General features: G+C 37.6%; 1 protein-coding gene across 3 annotated transcripts in view; it reads left to right on the top strand.

The window, feature by feature from the left end:
• HTR1F (5-hydroxytryptamine receptor 1F) overlaps nt 1-25,762 on the top strand; it is a 150,348-nt gene extending 124,586 nt beyond the window's left edge. Inside the window, exons 1-2 of one of the 3 annotated variants that reach the window (XM_070597367.1) lie at nt 752-9,210; nt 20,508-25,762. In XM_070597367.1, coding sequence (XP_070453468.1) covers nt 20,551-21,651 — 1,101 coding nt within the window. In that variant the 5' untranslated portion in view covers nt 752-9,210; nt 20,508-20,550 and the 3' untranslated portion in view covers nt 21,652-25,762. Of the gene's footprint in view, nt 1-751; nt 9,211-20,507 lie in introns of those variants that run through there. The other 2 variants (XM_070597368.1, XM_070597366.1) reach the window with 2 other exon arrangements.
• Nucleotides 25,763-27,430: the final 1,668 nt, after the last annotated feature.

Here is a 27,430-nt window from a genome sequence, read left to right as displayed (position 1 = left end):
AAGGCATTTCGTGTGGTTTCTACTACCACAGTAGGCGTTCAGCAAAAGTTATTTCCAAATTTCCTTTTCTCCAATCCCTATGCCTTTCCTATTCCCTATTCCCTGTTACTTGCTAATTGAGTTTATTCTGTTTAAATTGACCCACCAATGATCACAGTGGACTGTTTGAAATCTGCCCTGTTGATGCAGCCTTACGGAGATTGTGCTGGACTGGTTTCTAGTGGCAAACCACCTGTGATCTGGAAATCAGATGAAAATGAGTTTAAACCTTCTCCAGAACTCCCAAACTGTGTTTCCAGAACTCTGGTGTCTCACAAAACGTACTTGGTGTGCCAAACACACAGAAAGGTCTATGGTCAAAACAATTAGGGAAAAGCAGTATACTGCGGTCCCCTCTTACAGATGCACGAAACAGCACACTGAAGCTTCAGAGAAGTTCTGCAGTAGACGTGTGCCTTTAACTCAGAACGCCCTAACTGGATCGGACCACCCTTCTGCCCCAGAGACACCCGTTAGCTTTAGTGGTCCACATCCGAGGAGCAGCGCTTGAGAAATGCTGCTGAGTGAAGTTACTGATGACAGTCAGAGGTCAGAAAACTAATTCTAACGTGCCCCTCCTTGTCACTGGAAGAAAGCCCATCTCAGCCAACTCTGATCAAGAAAGAAAGCCTAAGAGCTGTCGAGGGGGTTTTAAAATAAATTCTGAGATGAAATTTTAAACTAGAGATTTAGAGCTGAAAGTGTCATCAAGATTGTGGCTACTTGTACTATTGAATTTTTTTATAACTTTAATGTATGTTGACACAAATAATCAATAACCAATCCATAGATAAGAAAGATAGAACGATATTTATTGGGCCTAATGTGAGGAGTAGTCCAGAAGTGCTCCCTTACCCGGGGAAGGAAGCACTCAAGGGAAGCGTGGTTCACAGCATGGTTATAGGCCATTTCAGGGCAAAGAACACACATCAAGCATGACAGGAATATAATTTTTTTTCCCAAAGTCACAGGAGATGTTTTGCCAAAGTTCAGCACGTACACAGCAGGTCAACTTGACCCTAGTTCTCTGGGAAGAAAAGCTTATCTTCAAAGAAGTACTGGCATCAGCATCAGAGGGGGAGACACTGCATCCCCATCTTTAAAGAGGGCATTCTTTGCTTTGGGAAAATGTTTGAAGCAGATGTACATACATGTTTGGTGGCCATAGGTCAGGCTGCTAAAACTGGAGCAAATTCAAACCAGAATGGCTTCCCTGTATACTTCAATATATGAAAATTATTATTCTCATCATGTATTACATGTAAACATAGTATCTAGAGTCTTACCTAGCAAGACAACTTCACTGTATGGCAAAAATTACACAACTGAATTTACTGTTTTTTCATTTTGTAATCTAAAAAATGAGAAAGAAAGGAAATAGTATAAAAGAGAAGAGATAGGATCTAAAAGGTAATGGAATGTTTACACAAATCCTGCCAAATATGGTAAAATGTGTTAAGGTTGCCTGATAAAATACAGGACACCAAGTTAAATTTGAATTCCAGATAAACAACAAGTATTTTTGTCAGTACAAGTATTTTAGACATACTAAAAAATACTTCATTATGTCTCTGGAATTCAAATTTAACTGAATATTCTTTCCTTTTTTTTTGCTAAATCTGGCAGCCTAAATGTGCTAAATATCTAAATTGCATCAAAAATGACATGCACAGAATGCAAGCAATGAAAACAGATGATTTTTTAGCTGTCAAATATTGACGTGCCACAGTGAAAAAGAGACAAAGAGAAAGAAAGAAAGACAGCTTTGATTTTTCTCAAACATATGATATAAATTAAGATCTGTCTAGGAATTCAGAATAAGCTGATTTGGCAACTATTTAGGACAGCAGTGTGAAAAGGGAAAAAGATGGAAAACTAATAAGCAAATCTTAATTAAACTTTGCAGAAACTGCTTTGGGAAATGAAGATTGTAGTGTGAGAAACAGCCACAAAGGCTATTTTAAATTGCAATTTTTTTAAGTCATAAAATAAATGTAAAATTCCTTCAGCATAAAACTAAAGATAAACCAAGAGAGAAATTTTTATCCGAAAAGAAAACGAGCACTTCATTCTACTTAAGTCAACATATGAGAATTGTACTCTCAGAGAGCTGTTTCTGAAAAGAAATATGGAAGCTAAATACGTATCTGTATTATGAATTAATTCATTACAACCATAATTGGTTTTCCCTTTATATTCAAATTAGTAAGATAAGAAATAATCAGAAATTCTTTTGCAAATGATTATGTCAATTGCATTGGTTGGCATTTTATTTCAGTATTATATTATATTCAACACTCCTCAGATTTATATCAACAGAATCTCTATAGTATCTAACCAATAGGGGGAAAAAAACCAGAAACACAGAATATAGCTAAGAATTTGATTTGGCCTTGTTCGGAAAGATCATTTTAAAAACAATCAAAATTAAATTGCTTCCAAGTAGCTCCTAAGGAAATGCAGACAATCCCACCACCAAATATTTTCTCTTCAGTCCTACAGTTTAACCTACTGATCCTTATGCACGAGAAATGTCTCTTTAATAACACCAAAAAATTATGTTTCCTTTTTTGACTTTCTTCACAAATTCCTAATCGATCCAATAATTGTGTGTGATTTCATCTTTTTCTGTAGTTTGCTCAAGGTTAATTACTAAGTTTTCAATAAATAGAAAATGAGTAGTCCTTGGTAAAAGTTAGTGACACATTTAACCTTTCTAACCAAATAAATCTACCAGTGTGAATTATTGGTCTTCTTATTCATTGAAGCATCCTTGTTTTCTCAACTTGTTTTTCATAGTTGATTATTTAATGAATAAGCTGAATTTACCCTAAGAACATTTTAATTCACTTCAAACATTTGGAACATATGTCTAGAATTAACATGCAGTGGCTCCTCAGTAAATATTGTTTTTGGACAATATTCAGAAGCATTTATACTATTTCTGAAAAAATACTGCATTATGGAAAACCAGTTCCTGCCACAAGTCTCTGGAAAGCTCCCCAGAACACAAAGGAACATCAGGCAGAAAGGAGGTGCCGATTTGTCCTGACCTGCCCGATTACCCAAATACGAGGAATTTGAGAAACCTAGTCACCCTCACAAAATCTTGTTTATCCTTAAAGGGAAGCTCACAGAGAATCAGCCATGGCCATGTGCTGCATCCTCCAAGGTGACACTGAACTCTCACCTTTCCCCTCAAGGCTGCAACCCCCAGACTCTGTGCTTTTTGATATTTCTGTCAGCCTCAATGCGTTATCTACAACACTGGGTCCTGTGTAGGCAGTCCCTGATTCTGTAGTTTAGATGAAGATCTTCTGGGTTTATGGCTCCTCAAACTCCATGGAGCTGAAAGGATTTGGGAGAAAGCATCTATACTTGCCCCCCAGAGCCAGAGATCTTAACTTTCTCTAAATTCATGGTACATCTCAGCTAAACCTATCTAACAATAAGTTGCTTTGTCTTTCAGACTGAATTGTAAACCATTTGTTTTTTAAATCATATTACCTCTTTTTTGGTGAGGAAGATTGTCCCTGAGCTAACAACTGTTGCCAGTCTTCCTCTTTTTTCCCCCGCTTCTCCCCAAAGCACCAGTACATAGTTGCACATCCTAGTTGTAGGTTCTTCTAGTTCTGCCGTGTGGGACGCCGCCTCAGCACAGCTTGATGAGCAGTGCTAGGTCTGCACCCAGGATCCGACCTGGTGAACCTCAGGCCACAGAAGTGGAGCATGCGAACTTAACCACTCACCATGGGCTGACCCCTGAGTTGTGAACCCTTTGAAAGCAAGGTCTATAATTGGTTCTTAGTTTTCATAACCCCAGAGCTCCAGACTTCGTGCTTGCTAGGAGCTCATTAAGCATTCAGAGATTACTACTCAGGAGTCAAGGTCATCTTTCTTCTGTTTACCTCCAGGACCGGCCCCCAGTCCAGGCCAGTTTTCTTGGCTTTTCTTTCCTTGCAGTGGGCCCCAGGAACTCAAACCAACGCCTTTTACCCCAACGCCCACACCAGCTCCTTGAGGTTCTTTTCCCCTAAAATTGATTGCGCCGTAGGACACAGTCATCACAGTGCTCTGCTCACTCTCTTCTACTTCAAGTCTCAGATTAACTCTTCCCAAAGAGCAAGACAGGGAGGGAGGGCAGGCAAGAAGGCTGGCACAAAGCAATTTAACTAGAGTGGTTTCCTCTGGCGCTGCCTTGATACAGTCTTGCAAAGACCTAGAGAGGAAGAATAAGCCACATCTCAAAGAGATTGGGCAGCATCTGTACCAACTGCCCAAAACATCGTGGCCATCAGGTACAACTCAGATCTGGTTCCTCCCTGCCTTGGAAGTCTCTTTCAGGAATCTTCTAATGGCAGGTAAGCATTAAAATGCCATAAAATTGTCCACAAATATTAGAGTATAAAAATGCAATATAGCCCTGACCCTTATCTGAATCTTCTCATCTTCAACTCAGTATACATTAGGCCAAAGTCAGTCACTCCTAGGGTTCTGATCTCATTTATTTTCCCTGGCCATAAACATACCAATAAAAATTACCAACATAGAGTAATCAATAATTTAATTCTTCAATGCTATTTAGCATTTAGATTTAGTTTACATGTTTTGGAGTAATCGCCCAAATGACACCTTAGTCTAAAACCGATTCAAACTCTCTCCTCAGAATGTATCAGTGGGGCAGTTAATTAACTGCTGGATGAAGGAGGCACTTGAATGGAAAGGTTGTACAACCCTGGAGCCAGGACTCATGTTGGTTGACATGCAAGCAGAAAAAGTTAGTAAAGAAAAGAGCAGAGAAAATGCAGATGGGAGAGACCACTTGAATCTGGAAAGAAAGTAAGATGGTCCTCTCTCCCCTTTCCCTCTCCAGTCCCCTGTGTAGCCCAGCTATATGTCATCTCCTGACCTCATGTGGTATAAAGTCACTTGTTCTAATGACCCCCTCTTCTTAAGCTGACTTGATTGATTTATTTTTTTTGATAAGCAGTTATGCTCTTCATCAACCCAGATTAATCCCTTTAATAATAAATATTGATTCAGTTAATGACATGAATTTGCGGAAACTCTGAATTAGCAACATATGTTTCTATGCAAATAATATGCTACATTATATGGCCTTTAGAAAGATGTTCCAAGAGCTGTTTAATAGATATTTCTTATCAGTTTTTGCACTACTCACTTACTTTTTCATATATATCACAAAAGTAAACTTCAGTCCAAATGAGGTGAGTAATGTCAAATTATAAAATAAGAGAATGCAAATTATAAGACTGAACAGGACTATATAAAACCAAGGCAAGACTTGAGAGAAGACGTCATTTCATTCTGGACCTTCCACACAGACAAAAAGCATTTTGATCATATGCTGCCTTCTTAAAAGTAAAGTCAATAGGCACATTCCAGGGACACTAGATAATAATGATATCTTTAGGAGAATAACTGGCAATGTACCTGTGAATAACAACTTTTGGAAGGCATTTTGAGGATACTAAACAAGCATAGAATTAACACAAATGCCAAGGATTCTACTCGCAAGACACTAATTTTAGCTGGCTCGCGCAATACAAAATTTAGCCAGGAATGATCAAGGCAGGAATATCCACGTTCCCATGAATTGTTCTTCAGGTCGATGCCAGAGGTTAGTGACCAAGGCTGTCCCTGCCCAGGTTAAAGCTGCATGGGGGGAAACTGCTAACATCCCACTCTTTCCTCCAGTTCCCCTCATCTCAGACGACCTTGTGAAATCTCCACTAAAACAAACGTCCTTTCAGGACTTCGCATTACGTCCTCCTCTCCCTACACAAGAGTTGGACACCAAGAGAAGCATTGGAACAGCTGCGCAATTAACTTCTGAATCATTCTTTCTGCCACTTTCGTGAGTTTTTTCATCCAAAGGAGAAAATTAATTGGTAAATATGGTGTTTCTTTTCTACTGCATGTTAAACTTCAGCTTTGGTAGAAAAATAACAGTCTGTCACATGGACATCTTTCGCATTGTAATTTCTTTTCATCATTTTATAACAATTGACATCTGACAGAAAATGGTAAATAAGTTAAATTTTAAGTTGATGATTCAATCCAAATTACAAAAAAAACGAACTTTATGAGTGATGTAAGAATTAAAATAAATGTTTGTGGAATGATAGGATTATTTTATATGCTTTTAAAACTCGTAAAATACAACTCTGCTTTGACAGTGCTTAGAAAAATCTTTCCAGTACATTAACTCATATACTCTAATTAATTATTCTGCTTGCTGAACCTGGAAATGGGGTTTGCTTCCAGAATAATTTACATGCTGCATTGACTTTGAAAACTCCTGTTACAACCATTAAAATGTTAACCTAAGTCTATCCTAGTAATAATAAAATTTAAATAGAAATGTGTTAAATGGCATTTATTTGTTTATAGTACACATGTTTGTTGTTTTTAAAACCTTTTTGAGCAAAAAGATCAATACTTTAATAATCAAGTGTGCTGGAAACAAACGTCTAGGAAATAAACAAATTTTAGACTATTAGTTTCCTGAGCATTACAGACGTTCTATCACAGAAGAATTTCATCACACGGAAGTGGACAGAGTCTGGAAGACAAGGTTACCTGGGGTCCCATATCGACACCAGGCCCTTCAGACAGGGTAGAGGCACCAGAAATGAGAGAAAAGGCCACCTTCTCCTCCACCCAACTACCTCCTTCCCTCTGCTCCCGGCGCTTTTCATCCTTCATTCAGCTCTACTTGAGAAATCAGGAAACGGTCTCTGTACACTGAAACCCTGCCCCACACCCTCTGACCCCCAGGTCCCCACTGCCAGATTGGATCTGCTCTCTACTCTGGTAGAACCCCCTACACTTTGCTCTTACGTGACACCTATCAGACCACATGAAAATCTGTCTCTTTTCTTGTCTTTCTCCCACTCTAACTGAAAGTTTCTTACGGGAAGGGGCTAAGTTTTTTTGCGTCAAAATCATGTTACCAGCTTAGAGCCTGGCATCTATCTAGGGGGCATGCATTAACATGTTTGTCAAAGTATTTGTTGAAAGCTTACATACTCGATGTTATTCCTGGAACTGAAGTTATTGAACCAAATGATAACCAAGTTATCATTGAACCAAAAAGTCTAGAGCCATGCTTTCATGAATCTTACGTTTTAGTCGGGGAAGAAGAAAATACACAAGTAAAAATCTCTCAGAATTTCAGAGAGTGATAAGTACTATAAAAAAAAATAAGATAATATGGTAGTGTCTGAAAATTTAATGAGGAAAAGAGCCAGTTCTCTAGGAGAGAAACTTCCAAGCGGAAGAAAGAGTAAATCCGAAGGCTACAATTTAAGGGGCAGTTTGATTTTATCAAGTAGCAAAACTAAGAAGGCCTGTGTGGCTGAAGGACAGTGAGAGCGCGGAGGCTGACGCCGCAGAAACCTGACAGGTGGACAAGGAGCGACTCCCGCAGGGCCCGGAGGGCGTGGTTAGGGACCAAGACTGTACTCTAAGTGCAGTGAGAAGTCATTGAGAATTCTGAAGGGCACAGCAAAATCATCTAGTCATGTTTGTAAAGGCTCACTTTGTCCAGAATAAGAAGAACGAACTACAAAAGCCAAGCAAGAAGACCATGCAACACATAATAAAAATTAAACATTCTGGTTTGGGCTGACGCCCTAAGCAAATAGATGCCAACGCCCCCACATTCTAGTACGAGACGCTATGCTGAACCCTGCCCCCGTCGGGACCGAGACAGCAGGGGGAAGCCATGTTATGTCTCCTGGCCTTCCCCACCTCTAGTTTGCTACAGTGGGGAAGTCGCAGAGGGAGGAACGGGAAGAGGGTGAGGATGATCTCTGGAGAAAGCTGCAGGTGTGCTGAGAGCTCACACCCTTTTCTGTATAGCAGTGTGTTTAGAGGGGAAGGTGGTTAGTGCTTTCCCCTCACCTCACACTGAGAGAGAGGAGTTTCAAGGAAATTACTCAAAGAGCACAATTTATGAATCCTAGAGTCTGGAGAATGGGGGTGGTGAGGGACCTACACCTGGAAAGGCCTAAGACTAAGAGCCTGTTGCTGGCCAGGTGCTTCATCACAATCCAGCAAAGGTGACAGACTGCTTTGGAAATGGCTCTTTGTTGAGATAATGGACAAATATTCATTCAACAAACATTTATTGAGCTCCTTCTATCCATCAGGCCCCGTTCTGGGAACTTGGAATATGTCAATGAGCAAAACAAAGATCCCTGCCCTCGAGTCAATTACAAGCCTAGTGCGTAGAGACAGACGAAACATTCATGTGAAATAAGTATATAGCATAGGAGATTATACAAAATAAGGAAAAAAGAAAATTTAAGCTGATTAGGAAGATGGGAGAAGTGGTACTGTAAGGAGGAAGAGAGGTAAATATGGGTTGAAATATTAAGTAGAGTGGTGGGAATTCAAGCAAAGACGTGAAGGAGGTGATGGAGTTAATTAACCAAGTGGTTGTCTCAGGTAAGCCTATTTCAGGCAGAGGGAACAGCCCCAGCAGTTGGGTCTAACTTGAGCGTACCATCCCGGACTGTGGGCTGAGCAATAGAAAACCATGGGCTCGGGAGAATTTTCAGGACCAACTGGGCAAGATAAGAGCTCTGCCTTGAAATTTTCACTTAATTAAACTCACCCCTTCTTTCAAGACACTACTTCCTCCACCTGTAACCTAAACTTATTTCCCAGTTGGGGTCTTGATCATTTGACTCTAGCTACTTTTCTCCTAATATCCTCAACCCTCTTTCTACCCTGTGCTTCTCCCACTACAAGATATATGATCCAACAGTTCGTTTTCCACTCTTCTACCAAGGCTCCTGAGCATTTCCAACGAAAAATTGCACTGCAGTCAAGACTGATGCTGTAAACAGTACACAGAATTCTTTTTCTTCCTTTGATCACCTCCCTCCTACTCTCTATAGCAACCGTGCCAAATGTTGATCTCACCCTTCAGGATCCCTGCCTCCTCCTCCTCAACAGATGACATGGTCTCCTAGTCAAAGAGAAAACAGTCTGCGACACATGAAAACCTCTAAGTTCTTGCCGTTTTCCACCCCCACCCCCCATGCACATGTGCTCACATGTTCACTGGCTACAAACACATTTCCTTCCTTTATCTCCTTTCCCTTGTCTCAAATAAGACCATACAGACAAAGTATTTAGGTAAGTGTTTGACACAAACTGATGTACTCAATAAGTTTTGTTTATTTTGTTAGTTTTAATTTTATTCCTTTTAAAAGCAGATAACAAATTCATAATGAGTGTAAAATTTTCGAGCCTCTTCCCAAACCCCATCTCCCTATTTCTATTCCCCAGAGACAACCACAGTTACTGTTTCTTCTGTATCCTTCCAGAGACAGTCTATGTGGAAATCAGCAAGTGTATTCATAAATATCCTTTATGTTACAAGAGCAGTAATACTATATATACTTTTCTGCACTCTGACTTTTTATTTTAAAATATGCTTTGGAAGTTTTTCATATCAAAATATAAAGAGCTTCCTTGTTCATTATAAGCATATACAATCATTTATTTGTATCTGATGATGTACATATTCATTTCTCACATATAGAACTACATGCATAGGTTAAACTCTTAGAAATAAAATGATTGTATCAAAGATTATGGCCATATGGTCTCCATGGGGTTGTACCAATTTACATCAGCAATGTGTAAGAGTCCATGTTCCCTCATCCTCAATTACATAGAGTGTTTGTTATTTGTTCATTCATCAAATATTTTCTGAGTGACTATTGTGAGCCAAATTTTCTCCTAGGCCCTGGTATTAAAGTTTCTGCTTCTATATAGTTTACACTCTAATGAGGAGACGCGTCATAAATAAATAAATGTCAGTTAAGTTTATAATTTAACTTTTTACTCTGCTTGGGAGCTTTAGCTTCCATGCTGCATACATACCAAACTATCTTTGTGTTTTAAAAAAGTCAAATTTCTCAACTTAGAGTTTTCATCTACGTTTTGTCTTTTAAAAGTTTCTAAATTTTCAAGTTTTGCGTTAGTGATCAAACCTCTTAAATGAATACTTCACACTGACTTTCTCCAATTCTTCATCTTCCATTCGTTCTTCAATGCATTGTCTTTACCAATCTCTGGTGACTTTATAGATCTACAGGGTGTCAACTATAACGCATGAATTATAAATTAAATTTTAAATCCAGATGTGCCTTCTAGACAACTAAATATGGGCTGTCTGATATGTTAGTCTCAATGTGTTAGAAACTTTCACCATCTCCTTATCCTTTGCAGTCCCTACAAACCTCCTTTTCCTGTGTTCCCTGTCGCATATGTGATGTCATCTTCCAACTGCTTGCCCATCACAAAACATAGGAGTCACCCTAGACTCCTCCTCCTCCCTCCAGCTCCACCTTCTCCCAAATCAAATTAACTGTCAAATCCTGTCATACACTAAAAAAGGGTTGAAAATTGCTTTCTCTCCTCAGCCCTTTGTCTCATTCCTCGGCTGGAGACTCATTATCTCTAGACTGCTTAATCCTCGCCTCTCGTGGCCTCTAATCTTTACGGATTCTGCTTCGCATTCCCCAGCAGCTCTCCGTAGCCTCCAGGATGTGGTATATAAACCTCTTACTTCCTGTCCGGCTTTTCAGCCTCAACTGTCATACCCATTCAAATTATTCTCCTACCGAATTCTTCCTGCTATTGTACCTTTGCAAATTCTGTTTCCTCTCTCAAAAGGCCTTCTCTGCAGCCTACTCTCCCCAAATGTCTGACAGCCCAGTAAGCTCATTCTTCAAGTCTTAGTTGAAATTTCAACTTGAGTATGAGGTCTTTTCTGATCTTCCCAGGCAGAACTGCTGCAACCTCCCGTGAATAATTATGGCTTCGTTCTTACACATTTACAAATCACGTATCACAGTGCTTTTCAGGTTCTAAGTACTGGCTTTATTCTCAGGCTTCATGTGGTGGCAAAAGCATTTCAAGTAATCCAAGCTTAAATAATCACAGCTATATATCCAGTGGAAAAATAAAAATTCCCCTTCCCAGGGGCTCCCACAGAATTACTAAGATTCACCTGTCTTTGGATATATGCCCACTGCCAGACTAATCATTGTTAGCTACAATCATTGCCAGGGAGTTACAATGTTTATTAGCAGTCAGGTTCCCAACAGGAAATAGATGCACAATCAAATTAGGAGAATTCAAATAGAATTCATTTACAAAGGGACTGGGTACAAGGGGAAGCATGATCAGTGCACTAGGCATCCTGTCTGTGCACCGTGGCCGGGGATGAACCTAGATGCTAGATTCTCACGTGACCTGGACCCAGAGACGGGTCTCAACGACAACAATGCCACCAGTGCCACCTTGGCATGCTGAACAGCTGTAGAGCAGCAGGAAGCAATTGCTCCTGTCCCTGCTGCCACCTCGGTCTGCTCAGCAGCCAACCAGGGGAACGAGCGGCCTGTAGAAACCACCTCAGTGGTGCCAATGGGCAACATCTTTGCCAAACTTGTGGTCTCAAGAAGTAGAAGAGATTTCCTAACAGCAACAATATTGTTCATCATGCCGAATCCTCCCTCAACTTCTGCTCAACTAACAGCAATTATATTCAAAATCCTGCCTAAGATTTTTCCATATTTATTACCAGTATTATCAATTCTCGGTAAAATGAGAGGACAATTTTCGATAGCTGTCTTGATTGCTTTGAACTAATGAGCTTATGTTAGAATGTATGTTTTAGATATTCTGCTTATCATAGTTTTTGATTTTTATTTGCCAACTGGTATAGAAGCATTTCAATATTATCAATTTTGAATTTCCAACAAATATGGCTGTTGACATCACTCTTATTATAAGAAAGAAAAGGTTAGGATGCCTGAAAAAATTTTTTAGATGACTGCCATAATGTACTTATTTCCCATAGTGCAATGATTTGTGTAACCTGATAGTAAGCTCTTTGAGAAAATGTTTATGACATATTCGTTTCTATATCCAGAGTGCCAATTGCAATGCTGAAAACAAATAAATGTTTGTTGAATAGGTCTCTTATTGTATGTCTCTTCTCCCTAACTTCTGATAAACAATGTACTCCTTTGTGGTATGGGCTGCATCTTTTATGCATATGTATCACATGTAGGATCTAACACACACTGCGTTGCTTAATAAATATTTATTGATTGATGTTTAAAACTTAGGAAACAAATTAAGAGGTTCAGGCATTATATTCTCCAATATTTTGTCATTCTGTTCAAATGACAGTTCAGATTTGTTTTATGCTAAGTAACCACTAGGTAATATATAAATCATCATCAGTTAACCATGTCATCTCTGAAATACCCAACACACTCTTTACAAGTTTTTTATAATTTTCTTTAAAATGTCTTGACTAATATCAGTTCCAGGCACATTTATTAAAGTGAGATAATAATAGCCACTACTATAGTAGTCACCATAGCAAAAGAAGGATAGGAGTAATTGAAGTTACTGAATGAGAACTTGTTTTTTAAGTTATAAAAAAGTGGCCCAAAAATCTTGGAGAATATAAAAACTATTTGGTAGTAATTTCGACATTCTCAGATGGAAAAAAATGTTAAGTCAAAGTGCGTTAAGAAGAGTTCTCCTTCCTTGTCATTCAAATATGGACAAGTTTCTCATAATTATCTTGGGATTAAATCACAAAATGTCACTATCTTAACCATACTCTGTGCTTCAATTTGTATCTTGGCATTCTAGGATAAATTACTGTGTAAAACAGACACAAACAAGATATGATATTCCATAGCATTAAGTAGAGCCAACTAAATAAAATAAAAATAAAGAGATACCCATCTTATTTAAAATTGTGGATACTTTACACCTTATATTTATATAAAGCCAGTATATTTAGGCTAAATATGTCTCAGTCAATCACTGCCTGTCTTATCCAAATTTAAAAGTTAAGTTTTTCTTCATATTTTAGTTACTAGCCTTGGTTAACCAGTAGCCTGGAAGACAGATTGCACTTGAGCAGAGCTCCAAATCATGGCTATATAACATCCGCCCTGTGTTTCAGTGCTGAACATTCCATAATGTCATTAATTTAAGGCGATAAATCAACTACCCAATTTCAACTGGCAGCCATTCAGCACTCACACGATGCTGCTAGACTTCTGCTTTGTATACCAGGCCTAACAAGCCAATGGTGCCCAGTAAATATCAGTATTAATCATTTGTTTTATTTATGATACTGAGTTAATCAGTTAGTACTTACTAAACCTATTAGATGTAAAGATGTACTTTATAGAGCTTAAGGGGGTCAAATGAGAGAAAGTGAATTAAAGATGAAAGAAAAGGAAGAGAAATACTTTCAATATAACATATTTACAAAAGAAAAATAGAAAAAAATGGAGGAGCATATATCACAATTAAGTGCAATACCTTTCATTCCATTAGCTACATTTGCATAAAATATAAGTAATAGTCTAATGCCTTTCAAGTGCTGGTAGGAAAATAAAAGGTAAAGAGAGAAAAAAGGAGATTGCTGTTCTTGACACTGCTTGACCCTGGTGACCTTGGCTTGGTTAACTAGTTATTACACATAAAAAAATAAAGTTGCTAAGTGAGATATCATCACTAAAATTAGATCTCTTTTAACCTCACAACAACAGCTTTTATTGAGTTTTAACACAGCCTAAGCACACAATATTTTTTTTCCAAATAATTTACCATGACGCTTTTATTCATGTTTAGGCGAACTTAGATACTGTCTCCCCAAATTTTAAGATAGACTTTGTCCAATCCAATATTTTATTCTAGATTAAGAATTAAAAAATAAGCATCTAGATAAGATATTTACCATATTGTTAATAATTAACTAACTTGAAAAATAAATTTATCTAGTTCCTGGCAATAACCACTTACACAGGACATTATTATAGCCAGCGTCACTATGGAGTGAACTATTTGCCTTACTGAATACTCAAGGAGAGGGAATGTTCAACAAGGAGGAGAGAGAGATCATGAACGTGTTCTTTCAAAATTTCCATCTCTGGCTTGCTAACATATTACTCATTTTCCATTTTAACTCAAATATTGGGAGAGTACCTCATTTCTCATTGATGATAATTGTACATGTCTCCTCCCACCACCACCTTCTTATAGTGGAATTAGAAAACTTGGTATTAGACAATGGTGGTCCTATAGCTACTATAAAATGAAGACTGAGGTAAAAATAAACTTTTTACCCTGTTAGACCCATTTCATGATTTCTCCAATGCTTACAATGATCCTAAAGGTAGAGGTTGCTAGCCTCATGCTACAGATGACAGATAGACATACCGAGTTTACTAGCTGCTGGGCACCTACAGGATTTATACTTATCCTTCAACAACGCTTTCTAAGGTTTGACTCTTACCATCTTCACTTCATGGAAGAAGTTGAGTCTTTGAAAGTTGAAATGACTTTCCCAAGCTCGTGCTAGTACGTGGGCAAGATAGGCTTCACGTGAAGTTCTGTTTAACTCCAGTACTTGTGGCTTTTATACACAATACCTGATAGTCTCTTAACAAACCAAGTCCCAGTATCAAGACTAAGCATCAGTTCCTACTGCGCTCACAACCCCACTCCTCCCACATCCCACATCCCTCCTCCCTTCACACATACTCAGCTTCCTCCCTCTTTAGATTTCAGCCTCAAAGGAAGTGGTGCAGCATACCATTTGCACATGTGTGTTTGCTTCCTTTTCCATAGCAGGTGCTTCTACAGCTCATTTCACAGTGTTCATTGAATGTAGTGCAGTTTTCCCTAAGATTTTCATTGTTGCAATTTAATTATTTTCCCGACTTTAGTAGACTACCAAACAGATGTCCCTTGAAAACAATAACCAGGATTGTTGGAGCAATGAAATGTGTGAATACATAAATTTCACTTAAAATCAGAATTTCTTTCTTCTTTCTAAATATTTTTAAGATTTGGTTAAAGTTGGTAAATGCTTTAATGGTTAAAGCTGCTTTCATCAATGGTTTTAAGGAAAATATTGCTTAATATTTTTAAGATTTGGTTAAAGCTGCTTTGGTTATTAATTTCCAATAGTCACTTAGCAATGTGTCTGCTTGTGTCAGTCTGGGACTGGTCAGGGAAACAGAGACTCTCAAAATTTTCCTGGAATAAAGAGATTTAATGAAGATATTGGATTTTACATTGTTTGAAAAACTAGGGGGAAAAAGTCAAGAAAGTCTAAATTCAATTCAATTCAATTGTTGCCCCAAATCAAAGAAGCAGACTCTAGAGAACCTCAGCCTATAGCCCCAAAGTAGATAGTGCTCAAAGACTTACTTGGAAATTGTTGTGGTTATCAAACATACCTGAGAAAATTCCCAGCAACTATTTCCAAGAGCACACAGAAGCTGCTGTCAATGTCTGCCCACACATCTGGCTGCAACCACCTTGAGAGAGTTATCAACTCTCCCCCTCTTCTGCCTTGTGGGAATTCCTCTCATTATCAAACTCTAAAGCTGACTCTCTAGAGAAGGCGATTCTGGGAGATGTAGTTCCCTACTTCTCCTTTATGTTGCAGGGATTGGGAGCTCACAGTGATGCTGAATTGACAACAAAGAATACAGCACAGTCCATCCTTGTCAATTTAGCATCAATAGATATGACATTGGCTTTGGGACCAGGTGGCATGCAGAGACTGAAAAACAATGAGGAGAGTATAGTGAGCAAACTTAGTGGTGGCTGGACAGGAGGTGATGAAACTATCTTGAAGCCTAGAAATAGGGCAGCCCATATTTCCCAGTAGCAAAACAATCTGTAAAAGTGTGGCCTCCAGTAACTTGAAAGATAAAATGAGTTTGATGAACTCGTGGATCTGACCAAGAAGATTTCCAGGCAGAATGCCGATTAACAGTTTTTTAGTTGTGTATAATAAGGTGTGGAAAGAAAAAAAGGAATTAAAGTTTGCAAGCAAAATTTAGAAGAAATATATAAGAGCTAGGACTTCCTAGATAGGAAAACAAAGCTATTTCACGTCACCAATCTGTCCAGATAGCAAAAGATTCTCAAAGTAAAAATGGCCTCGGGGGAAAGAACAGATAAAAGATATGGCTGTAAAATCCTTTATTAAGACTCCGCCAAAGATCTTATCCTCTCACTTAACTTCGTTAAACATTTTGAAGACTTCTGATTGCCTGTAAAATAAAACCCTGTGCCCTTATCATGGTATGACAGCCCCTTCATTATTTTCCCTAGGTAACTTTCATCCCCTCACCTCCAACCCTGGGCCGAATGCACCTTCGCAATATCCACATCCGACTACTTACTTCACATGTCTGAATGCATCCTACATTTTTATGCCTCATATTTTTCCCCCCACCTGGAAAGGCTTTCACTGTTTCACCATGGTGGGATACTTCTCCTTTACCAGTATTTCTGGGACACTTTATACATACCTCTATAATGCCCTTATTGCATCCTATTACTGTATCATAGTTACTTGTTTAGCTGTCTCATGACCATGCTGGTTTCTTAAAGACAAGAACAATGTGTTGCTTTGCTGTTTGGTTTTGTTCAGAGGTGGGTTGGTTTGTTTGTTTGGCATCTTTTACACGTAGCAAATTAATCAGAACATAAATAACACACAGTAAATAGTTCTTAAAGGAATAAATGGGAACAAAGAAATATAATAAGAGCTGAAGGGAAGACTCAGAGTTGGAAACGTAGTGAAAAAAATTTTGGAAACATGTTGAACATGTTCCTACCTTTACAATTTACATATTTAGACCTGTTCACCATCTTAAACATTTCCAGCAAGAAATAAGCAATTCATTCTATTGGATATTTGCCTCAATTTAAACACATTTCTTACTCTATAATATAATCTTTTTTACAGAAAAAGTAGTTATTTTATAGATCTCGTGAAATGGGAGATAATAACTGTACCCACCTTGTAGATTAGCAGTGACGATTCAATGGGTTAAGATGTGTAAAGCGCTTAGCACAGTCCATACAGAAGTAAACACTCAGAAAAGATAAATATTATTACTCTAATTGAAACAGGCAATTTGTAGGTTCTCATGAGGTCTCAACAGAATTGAATTTTACTTTCTTGCCTCTCTACAATGTTATTATTAAAACTATTTGGGTATGACCCCCCCCCAGGTTATTTACAATATATAGTAAATTAAACTATGCCCCTATGAGCTTATAGTTTAATCTGAATGGGAACAATTTAATTGGACATCAAAATCAAACAGACACCTGAATATAAATTAACGTTAGATTAAGAACACTGTGTATAAGCAGAGGAGTAAAATGCATTGAGTGGCTAGTCAATAAATTGGTAAATATTCATGCTGAGTAAAGCCTGGGGAAGTTTTTTTCCCTCTGTTATTATCAAGAAGGCTACATTTAATTGATGGGGCTACAGGCCCTGCTTAAAGAAGAAGCCTGGCTATTTCCCAGTGAAGACATTCAAACTACAGAAGGCAATCTGGATTCTAAGAGGAGGAGAACCATGTGTGACACGGCCTATGTCCAGTAACCCAGAGGTGGTCCCCAGTACCATGAGAACTCGCAGTGGGAAACGTAAAGGATATGAAAGAATCTGATTAGATGCTATGTCTGAATTAATGAAGGTAGATGTTTTATTGAAATCCTAATTATAAGTGGCAAGGAAAATAAGACAAAAGAAAAAGAAACCCAATTGTGATTGACTGTATTTGTTCTCCAATTTCTTTGTTTTCTAGAAACACAACTATCAGCAAATTAATTAGTTTTCTAAATTTAATAATGAGAGATTTCTTGTAAACTGCAATAGAATTATATGATACATTTAGACTTTTCCTTAGCATTAGGTACCATTTTACTGAGGCTAATTTAAATGCTAAAGTGTAATGTTTAGAGAAATCAGATGAATTATCAAATAATTTACCTTCTAATTTTAAGCTGGCCTATTTTCCTACAGAATTTATTTTTATTATAAAAACCCACATAACTATTTCCAAACAGTTTCTCTTGTTTAATAGTCTATTCAAAATGTAATTTCAGGATTATCTCTTCAAGAGGCTCTTATGCCAAACCTGTTTACAGGCAAATTAAAGTGGAAAGTTATTTTTTCTTATAATATGGAAAGTGTCAGCACTTTTAAATCAATTCCCATAAAGATAAATAAACATTGCTGCAAAGGAATTAACCAATTAAGACAAAAATGCTAAATTTATGATGAGAGAATGTGGAAAAATTGGAAGGTATAAATTACTTAACCTGCCACGTTTCTAATATGTCTAATTGGCTTTGCAGTATTTCACCCGTGACCACTGATGCCCTAAAGGATGTTTCCAGGGAAAATAGCTAAAGAGCGCAAGGTCCACTAATGTTGACAGCACATATCGAGGATCTTTCTGACAGTCCTGACGGTGCTGACGAGCACACCCCTGTGTCACAGGCCCTGTGATCCAACATTGATTTAGGAAATACAGTCATAATGCATAGCTCCCATAATAGGCTGAAAGAGTGGAAACAGTGTAGGAGAAGGATGTTAATAGACCTAAGCCAGAGGTCCAAGAGCTGCATGAAGACGACAGTAAACATAGGAAAACATCAGAAGCAAAGCTAGAGTAAGATCATTTATTTGAGAAACTCCAAGACACAAGTTAAGAATGTGAGAAGAGGAGATGCTAAGAAAGTTGTACAGCAGAAACGTTTGAGCTGCTCTCAATAGAGCGGAACTGATAAGGCCATAGCAGTGACAGGAATAGACAGACAGCTGAGGAACAACCATGTTGATTTCTCCCGAAACCTGTGTCCTGGGACCAATGGCATCAGCATCACCTGGGGTCTTGTTACAAATGCAGATTTGAGGGTACCACCCTAGACCTACCAAATCTCACACTCCGTTGGGTGGGACTGAGTAGTCTGTGTTTCCACAAACCCTCCAGGTGATACTGAGGCAAACTAAGGTTCAGAACCACTGGTTTAGAATTTCTAAGGAGACTTTAGCCTCCATTCCTTATCTGGAGTTGTCTTAGTTGCCCTTTACAAATGGGCAAGTGTCGATATAAATAACATAGATATACAACTCCTTTTCAAGTACACACAGGACAGCTACTTATTTTCTGGGTAGCGGGTATTCAAATTTCTTCTGCCACTCAATTTGTTTAGGAGCAAGTCATCAGCACGTGCCTTCAATGAATATGAGAAAATAAAAATTAAATTTAGTACTGGTAACCCAAACACAAGTAGAATATTAAATATGCTGCACTCCAAGGTTTTATAATACACACACACACATACACTTCATAGAAAGCACTTGACATAAAAACATCAAGTATTTAAAATTATTGTTCTATCAGTTCCAACAAATGAAACATAACCACTTTAAAGTAAAAATAATTTAAAGATTGTGGAGGTATAATAGTAGTTATAACTAAGAATGAATTTTCAGTTTTCTATCTTCTCTCTGTCTTTTTCCAAGATATTGGTATCTGCCAAAAACTATTAAAGAAACAAAGAGCTGATGCAAAACAAAAGCTATCACATAAAAATGATTGATCTTATTTCTTTACACTCCAATTGCTCTTATTTGACTTGTAATTAAGTAATAACATGGACTGAAATAAAAATTATAAGCCATGTTTGTAGGGTCCTCTTTCAGAAGTAAGGTAACATGGTCATCACAATGATGACTTGTAAAGAAGAATAATTTCTGTTTCAGTGTGAGGCCATTGCGAGCTCTCCTCACTGGCAAGCTCACCTTGTTAAGTGGGTTATTTGGTCATATATGTCATTGTAATAAAGGGCAGTGTCTTACGGTTATTTGACTCCAACTAATTTTATTTCATCTTTTTAAACCAAATGAACTGCTTATATCCACAAAGACTGCTAAACATTCTGACATTTTCCTAATTTCATAAAATGATCATGGAATGCTATGATATACTAAAACTATTTTATTTTTGTTTATTTCCTTTTTTACAACCTTTATATCCTGACATAAAATACATTGAAAGTTCCTTTAGTATCCACAAGCCCAATGATAATGTTCTCAATGTAACTTTGAAGCAAGTACAAAATTGTTTATGATTTTAAATACTGCCTTAAGTATGATACTTTCTTATATTGCATTATATAATGCACAAATACACATTAACGACGTGCTTTTAAACTTTTTCTCCTGTAGACAAAGAGAAAACATAGCTAGGGTTAATATAGTTTTTAAACATAATTCTATAATGGTAGAGAGTTTACTGAGTAAAAGGTAGTTTACTCATAAAAATTGTTTTGAGCCATATTTTTTTAAAGTTGCTATTCTCATTGGATTTATTAAATTAAATGAAAAGAAAAAGAAAATCTGCAATCTGAACTTCATTTTTTCAATCCGTAGAATCTCCTTGGAAAACACACACACACACACACACATATATATATACTTTTAAAAAAATTATTCCGAAAGGAAAGAAAAATCTTTGAACCCTTCTCTGAATTGTTTTTTCCCTCCTTTATTATAGGTATCCATGTTTTCAGCTAAATTAATCTTTCAAAACAAAAAAGATGGATTTCTTAAACTCATCTGATCAAAACTTGACCACAGAAGAAATGTTATACAGAATGCCATCCAAAATCCTGGTGTCCCTCACTCTCTCTGGTCTGGCACTGATGACAACGACCATCAACTCTCTTGTGATAGCTGCAATTATTGTGACCCGGAAGCTGCACCACCCAGCCAACTATTTAATCTGTTCCCTTGCAGTCACAGATTTTCTTGTAGCTGTCCTGGTGATGCCTTTCAGCATTGTGTACATTGTGAGAGAGAGCTGGATTATGGGGCAAGTGGTCTGTGACATTTGGCTGAGTGTTGACATTACGTGCTGCACATGCTCCATCTTGCATCTCTCTGCTATAGCTCTGGATCGGTACCGGGCAATCACAGATGCTGTTGAGTATGCCAGGAAAAGGACTCCCAAGCATGCTGGCATTATGATTACTGTTGTTTGGATTATATCTATTTTTATCTCTATGCCTCCTCTATTCTGGAGGCACCAAGGAACTAGCCGAGAAGATGAATGCATCATCAAACACGACCACATTGTTTCCACTATTTACTCAACATTTGGAGCTTTCTACATTCCATTAACATTGATTTTGATCCTCTACTACAAAATATATAAAGCAGCAAAGACGTTATACCACAAGAGACAAGCAAGTAGGATTGCCAAGGAGGAGCTGAATGGCCAGGTCCTTTTGGAGAGTGGTGAGAAAAGCACGAGGCTGGTCTCCACACCATATACACTAGAAAAGTCTCTATCTGATCCATCAACAGACCTTGATAAAATTCATAGCACAGTGAAGAGTCCCAAGTCTGAATTCAAGCATGACAAATCTTGGAGAAGGCAAAAGATCTCAGGCACAAGAGAGCGCAAAGCAGCCACTACCCTGGGGTTGATCTTGGGTGCATTTGTAATATGTTGGCTCCCTTTTTTTGTAAAAGAATTGGTTGTTAATGTGTGTGAAAAGTGTAAAATTTCTGAGGAAATGTCCAATTTTTTGACATGGCTTGGATATCTCAATTCCCTTATAAATCCACTGATTTATACAGCCTTTAATGAAGACTTCAAGAAAGCATTCCAAAAACTTGCGCAATGTCGATGTTAAAGAAAGTTCATTATTAAAAGGTTGGGAGCTTTTTGAGGTGAAGTAATTCAATGAATGCTGAATAATAAAACATTTAACCTTTTGGAAGAAGAAATAAAACTGCTAAAGTGATAGAAATATGATTTATATTTTAATAGCAACATGAATATAAAATTTATTGATTAAAAGATGTTTCTTTTAACCATCATTGTAGACGACTCCAAATTTGAATAATTTATTGTTTATAAACAATATTTTGCCTATGCAAATTTCCTAAAAGGCTATCTAGAAATGTATATATTATTAAGAACAGTAATTTTCCAAGCTTATGTCTTACAACCATTACAGAAGAGTGTTCAATTAACAACATACCTCCATCCATAATTTCTATATAATCCTATTGTTTTATTAGGTAATTCTGTTATTTTATAGAAAGGATATAATTCACCACAGAACACACATTTCTGCTACTAACCACTCTTGTCCCTTCTCCATCTCACCCTGTGCAAAAGGGGCGGAGGAAGGAGCTCACAAAGATTGTTACTTAGTATGACAGGAGGAGACATAAAAGTCAGAAGTTGATACTGTTTTTGTATTTAGCTAGGAAAGAGTACTCATAAAGTAAGTTAGGTACTGCAAAATAATTTTGGATGCTGTACTTGTGCGTATTTAACATATTCTTTTTGTTTAATATGAATTCCTAGAAGGATATTTTCTTAACCATATGTTATCAACATTTGAAATCAAGGCCTTACCCTAGTAGCAATAACTCAGGGAGTGGGGTGGGGGGCATGTTATAACTGCCCCATGTTTATTTAGGAATCAAATTTAAGGCACCAAGTTCCCTGAGTTACTCACCATAGTTATTATGCTCCTAACATCTTTTTAAGAGCGTAAAATACACTTCCTCTTTTGTAACGTAATTAAGCTCAGCTGCTAACTAAAATGTCCGTGGTGCTTTGTACTTCAGCAGCTCCATAGCTTCAGTTTACACATAATTTCCTTTTTATTAGAGAGAATGTGATAGAAACTCTTAGAACTTTCCTCTGACTTCAAAAATATCTCTACTTTTCCAACTGGTAGAAATGAATAGGCAGATTCATATTATGCTAATTACATTGTATTATATATAGTATAACTTTAATATATATAATTATATGTATATATCCCAATCACACCACTAGTTCAGTGAGCCAAAGCAATTCCATAAGTTTCTCTTCCATCTTTGTATAGGGATTTAAAAATGGAAGAATCGTGCTTCTGAGATTTCATTTTCTTTAAACCAACAAGGTCATAGACCACATTTTGGAAGGCATACCATTGACCAAGATAATTTGAAAAACAATACATTCCTTTTTGTTTTTAAGCTGCACTTTTACGTGTATTCTAAATATTCTTTCCTAGTGGGGTGCTTAAGAGTTCATTACATCAATTTTTTATGTATCTATGACACATTACTCTCAATCTAACAAATATTTACAGTTCTTATTTTATATAAGGCATTGAGACGTACTACACAGAAGATACGGGAAATAATAAAATACAGTTTCTCCCCTTAACATGTTTACAATCTAAAAAGTGAAACAAAAAAATGAAAACGTTAATAGAAAAAAAACACAAAGATCTGGCATGGAAGTTGTTTACACAGCTATGATGGTTCAAAGGAAAAATTGATCACACCTGGTTGTGAAAAAATCAGCAAAATTTCATAAAGAATGTACATAAAATAGATATTAAACAGCATTTGGGAAAGAAGTGGTGGTAACATCAAGAGTTAAGATTGAATTCTGCAAGATTTGGTGGAGCATGTTCATGAAACAGCAATGAGTTTGGCAGCCATTTAGAACAATAGAAAAAGAGATTAAAAGAGAAATTGGCCATTATTGTGGCTGACTTTGAATATCAGAAAAAGAATTCTATAGTCAATTTGGTTGTTACATGTCAACGGATTATCATTGATGCTTTTTAGCAGAAATATTACAAGTTTAGGGTAATTCTAAATATATATATATACATATATATATATGAATGGATTTGAATAGGGAGTGCTAGAGATAATGACTTCTTGTTAGAGAGCAAATCAATAATCCAGGCAAGAGGTGATGAAGTCTTGAACTTGATTCTGGCAATGGGAATGTAAAGGAAGAAATGAATGAGAAATAGTATGCAGGCCAAATCTACAGGATAGAGCAAACACATTAATAAACAGACAGAGAAACATGAGATGGAGAGACACTGAGATAACTAGTCCTCAAATGAAATGAGGAACTCGAGAGAAGTGACCTGTTGGTGAGCTGGTGACTTCTGCTTTGGGTGTGTTACACACGTAAAGACGTCAGAGCTCACAGGCACTACTGAGCAGTCTGGTCCAAGCAAAACCAACCAGTAATGAGATTTATCTAAGGCTCCTGCCACCTCTTTTGTCCCCTTCTCCTCTCTTTATCTCCCAGGGCCTTTATGCTGTGTTGACAGTCCAAAGGCTGCTCATCGTTCTCTGCTGACTTCTCTTTCCCCTCCTCATGAAAATCTGATTCTTTGATTTATTCATCCAAAGGCCTTGCTAAAATGAAAATAATCTGTTCAATTAATTAATTTACACCCACCTCAGAAGTATATATACTTATATTGTAGAACTCTAAGCAACAGCCCACCAACCCAAAGGAACGAATCTCAAGCAGGGTGAGGCTTGCACAATGCACATTCTACCCTCTCCTCTGAGTCGGGAAGAAGCTCAAATCCAGGAAAATAATACTGCTAGTGACAGGGAAGTCAACTCTCCCTTCATAGCTCCGGGGAGAATCAAGTCTATTGTTTCTGAGTGTACGAAGCATTTTTTAATCCAAAGGGGCACAGCACAGCACAGCAATTATTACTGCATCCACGCGTCTCCCTCACGTGCTGAAGGCACTGGTCCCGCCAGCCCTCAGGAGCAAATACGAGTGATTTCCCTCTAATTTCTTTAAACGGTATGTAATATGGGGCTAATAACCTACAATTTGCACTTTCTTGGAAATTTATGAAGAACAGATTATGCGTAACATGAGACAATTCCCTGAATACAGAGGATTTATTCTCTCACTGAAAATTGTCGGAGTAACTAAAAGCTGAAAACCTGTACAGAAAAAAATACAGTTTCACATTTATTGTTACCTTCATTTATAACAAATGTAACAATATAATGATGATAACTGATAAGGTAGAGGGAGAAAACATAAATATCACAGAGAGTGGGTAAATGTTATATAATGAAGGTTAACTTCCTGCTACAATTTTAAATATGCCAGCACCAGCAAAGTAAGTAGGGGTTCATTTTTGCTCTGATTCTTCTAAATATTTTCAAGTGAAGGATGTGTGAAAGGTGAGGACAAAATACCAGAGAAAGAAAGTCAAAGTACTGGATACTAAATCCAGTCCAATACCCCACCATTCAGCATAGCTATGTACACATCATATTTGAAAACCCACTTCTGCTATGAAACATGGTCTTTGTTACAGGACTGCTGTAAGAATGTGGATTGCCTAACCTAAGAGTTTTGTTTGTTTGTTTCGTCTCCCAATAGGCCCACAGGGTCAAATCCATAGCACGCGCAGGCCATCTAGGTAGTGGCAGTGGATGGGGCAATCCTTATGTAGGACCAATTTCCATACTGACACTCCAAACCCACTTTTTCTCTCCCTTTTCTGGTGAACTTGAGCCCCTCCTCCGTGCTCAAGGGCGCCCACGTTCCCTGCTTGCAAGTGAAGAAAAGCTTCTTGAGGCCTCTTTTGAATTCTTGCTTATATCAGCTATGTCAGCTCTAAATGTTAAAAGTCCCTTAGCAGAGTATAATCCCCATATCACAGGCTCAGTCGTAAGCTTGCCCCTCTGTATCCAAGAGTTTTGTGTCAAAAAGAAATGAAGAATTAAGTGGAAGCCAATTACTAGGAAATGTGTTGACTTGCTCCATCAAATTTCCTTAATACATTCTAAAGTCTTTCAAAAATAATCTGCTCAATTCTAAATGTGTCCACAGTAAAGTAATTTGTTTAAGAAAATGTGTTTCTAACATCCTCCTAATAACTAAATGATTATATTCAGACCTTTATTTTGCCAGAACATATCTCTGTCTTGAATAAAGTAAATATTTTCTTACGACATTGTGATAATTTTTCGTGGTCTTATGAATCAATATGTTTTCTCCCATTATTTAAAATGAGGAACTTATTGCTAAGAGAAATATTTTCCAACATTATAATAAATATCTGGTTATTGATATGGAAGATCTGTGTACAAAACATTAGTATTTGAAATCCACCTGAGAAGGATAAAAATTTTTCAGAGAAGTTACACTCTGTGGTTAGGCCACAAATCATAAAAATTCTGAGAAAAAATATTTAATATTATCTTTATCAACAGCAGCAACAATAAATCTTGTCAAAGCAGCCTTCCAATAAAGCTTGTGTCTAGTCACAGTTCCAGTTCCCACCATGGAACCTTTCCACTTCTGCAAGGGCAATAAAATGACCTTGTTCGTTTATGCAGACAAAGCAAAGCTTTCTAGGTCTACCTTCCTATGCCTTCCAATATCCTTTTCATTATATTCAATTAATATTTCTAAACTATATGTAACTAATATTCATTCCTAAAAATTATACTTATTATATCATTATATTATATTGTATATATTGTGTCATCATTATTATTATATTATACTGCAATCCAATTAATAAGGGAAAATTTTACTCATGCCCACCCCATCCTCCCAGACACACACACATTTCCTCTTTGTGTTAGTTGGCCTGGCTAGGATTCTAGTGGATCTGTGACCCTAAGAGAGAGAGTGTGTCTGTGAGAGAGAGAGTGTGTGTCTGTGAGAGAGAGAGTGTGTGTGTACCTGTGAGAGAGAGAGAGAGAGTCTGTGAGAGAGAGAGATTTTGCAGATATTAGGAAGCACTGAACTGGAAAAAGAGACGATCTTCTTAGCACAGCACACTGTGGAGCTTGGAGATGAAGGAGGAAGAGGAGGAGGAGGGGGCATTTTCAACAGGAAGGAAGAGGAGTAATATCAGATTTTAAAACCAGTGTCCAGAAGAACCCCCTGAGACGCTGGTGACAAAGGCAGATGCCAGAGATTCTGAGTCTGTGAGTCCAAAGCGGAGCCCCGGAATCAGAGTCTTCAAGGTTCTCCCGTTCCTTAACAAAGGTGGAGTTTGGAGCCTTTCTACCGAGCATGGCTTGAATGCTCCCAGCTAGCTAGTTAAATGTTTTGTGGGACATAGTTATAACAACTGAAAATGAAATTTCACCACCATTTTACTAGCAGAGTCCCAGTCAGAAACCAGAAAATTATTTTGCTACTAAATGAAAAGTGCTTAATGCAAAACTGAACAGAAGTAAAAATCACATCAACATTGCTGAGTGGATTACAAAGCATTTATTAAAAAAAAAAAAAAACCTACTAAAATCCGTTTTCAATCCGTATATTCTTTAAGTTTTGTTAGGGCAAAGAATAAAAGCTTTTCATCACATCTGAGGCAGCCATTTGGAGTAGAGTTCTCCAGATTTGAGATCAGAAAGGCTAACTAGGAGTCCTGACTCTGCTAAACATTAACTTGACGCTGAGCAAGTCTCACGGACCCTGCTTGCCTCAGATTAGAGCTGAAAGACTAAGGAGATAAAGTGAGATAAGGCAAACGCTCTTGACAAACGCCAAAGGGCTACAAAATGTAGGTGAGCACTGTTATTATTCTTTACGGTAGGTCTGGAATGAGTCAGAGTGCACCTGACACCGAAGCTGGTGCTCTGCATCATGCGCTGTCT

Source organism: Equus przewalskii, chromosome 27 (assembly GCF_037783145.1).
Source record: "Equus przewalskii isolate Varuska chromosome 27, EquPr2, whole genome shotgun sequence".
In the NCBI taxonomy this organism is placed as follows: Eukaryota; Metazoa; Chordata; class Mammalia; order Perissodactyla; family Equidae; genus Equus; species Equus przewalskii.
Note: the sequence above shows the minus strand (reverse complement) of the source record. Positions and strands in the feature narration are given on the sequence as shown.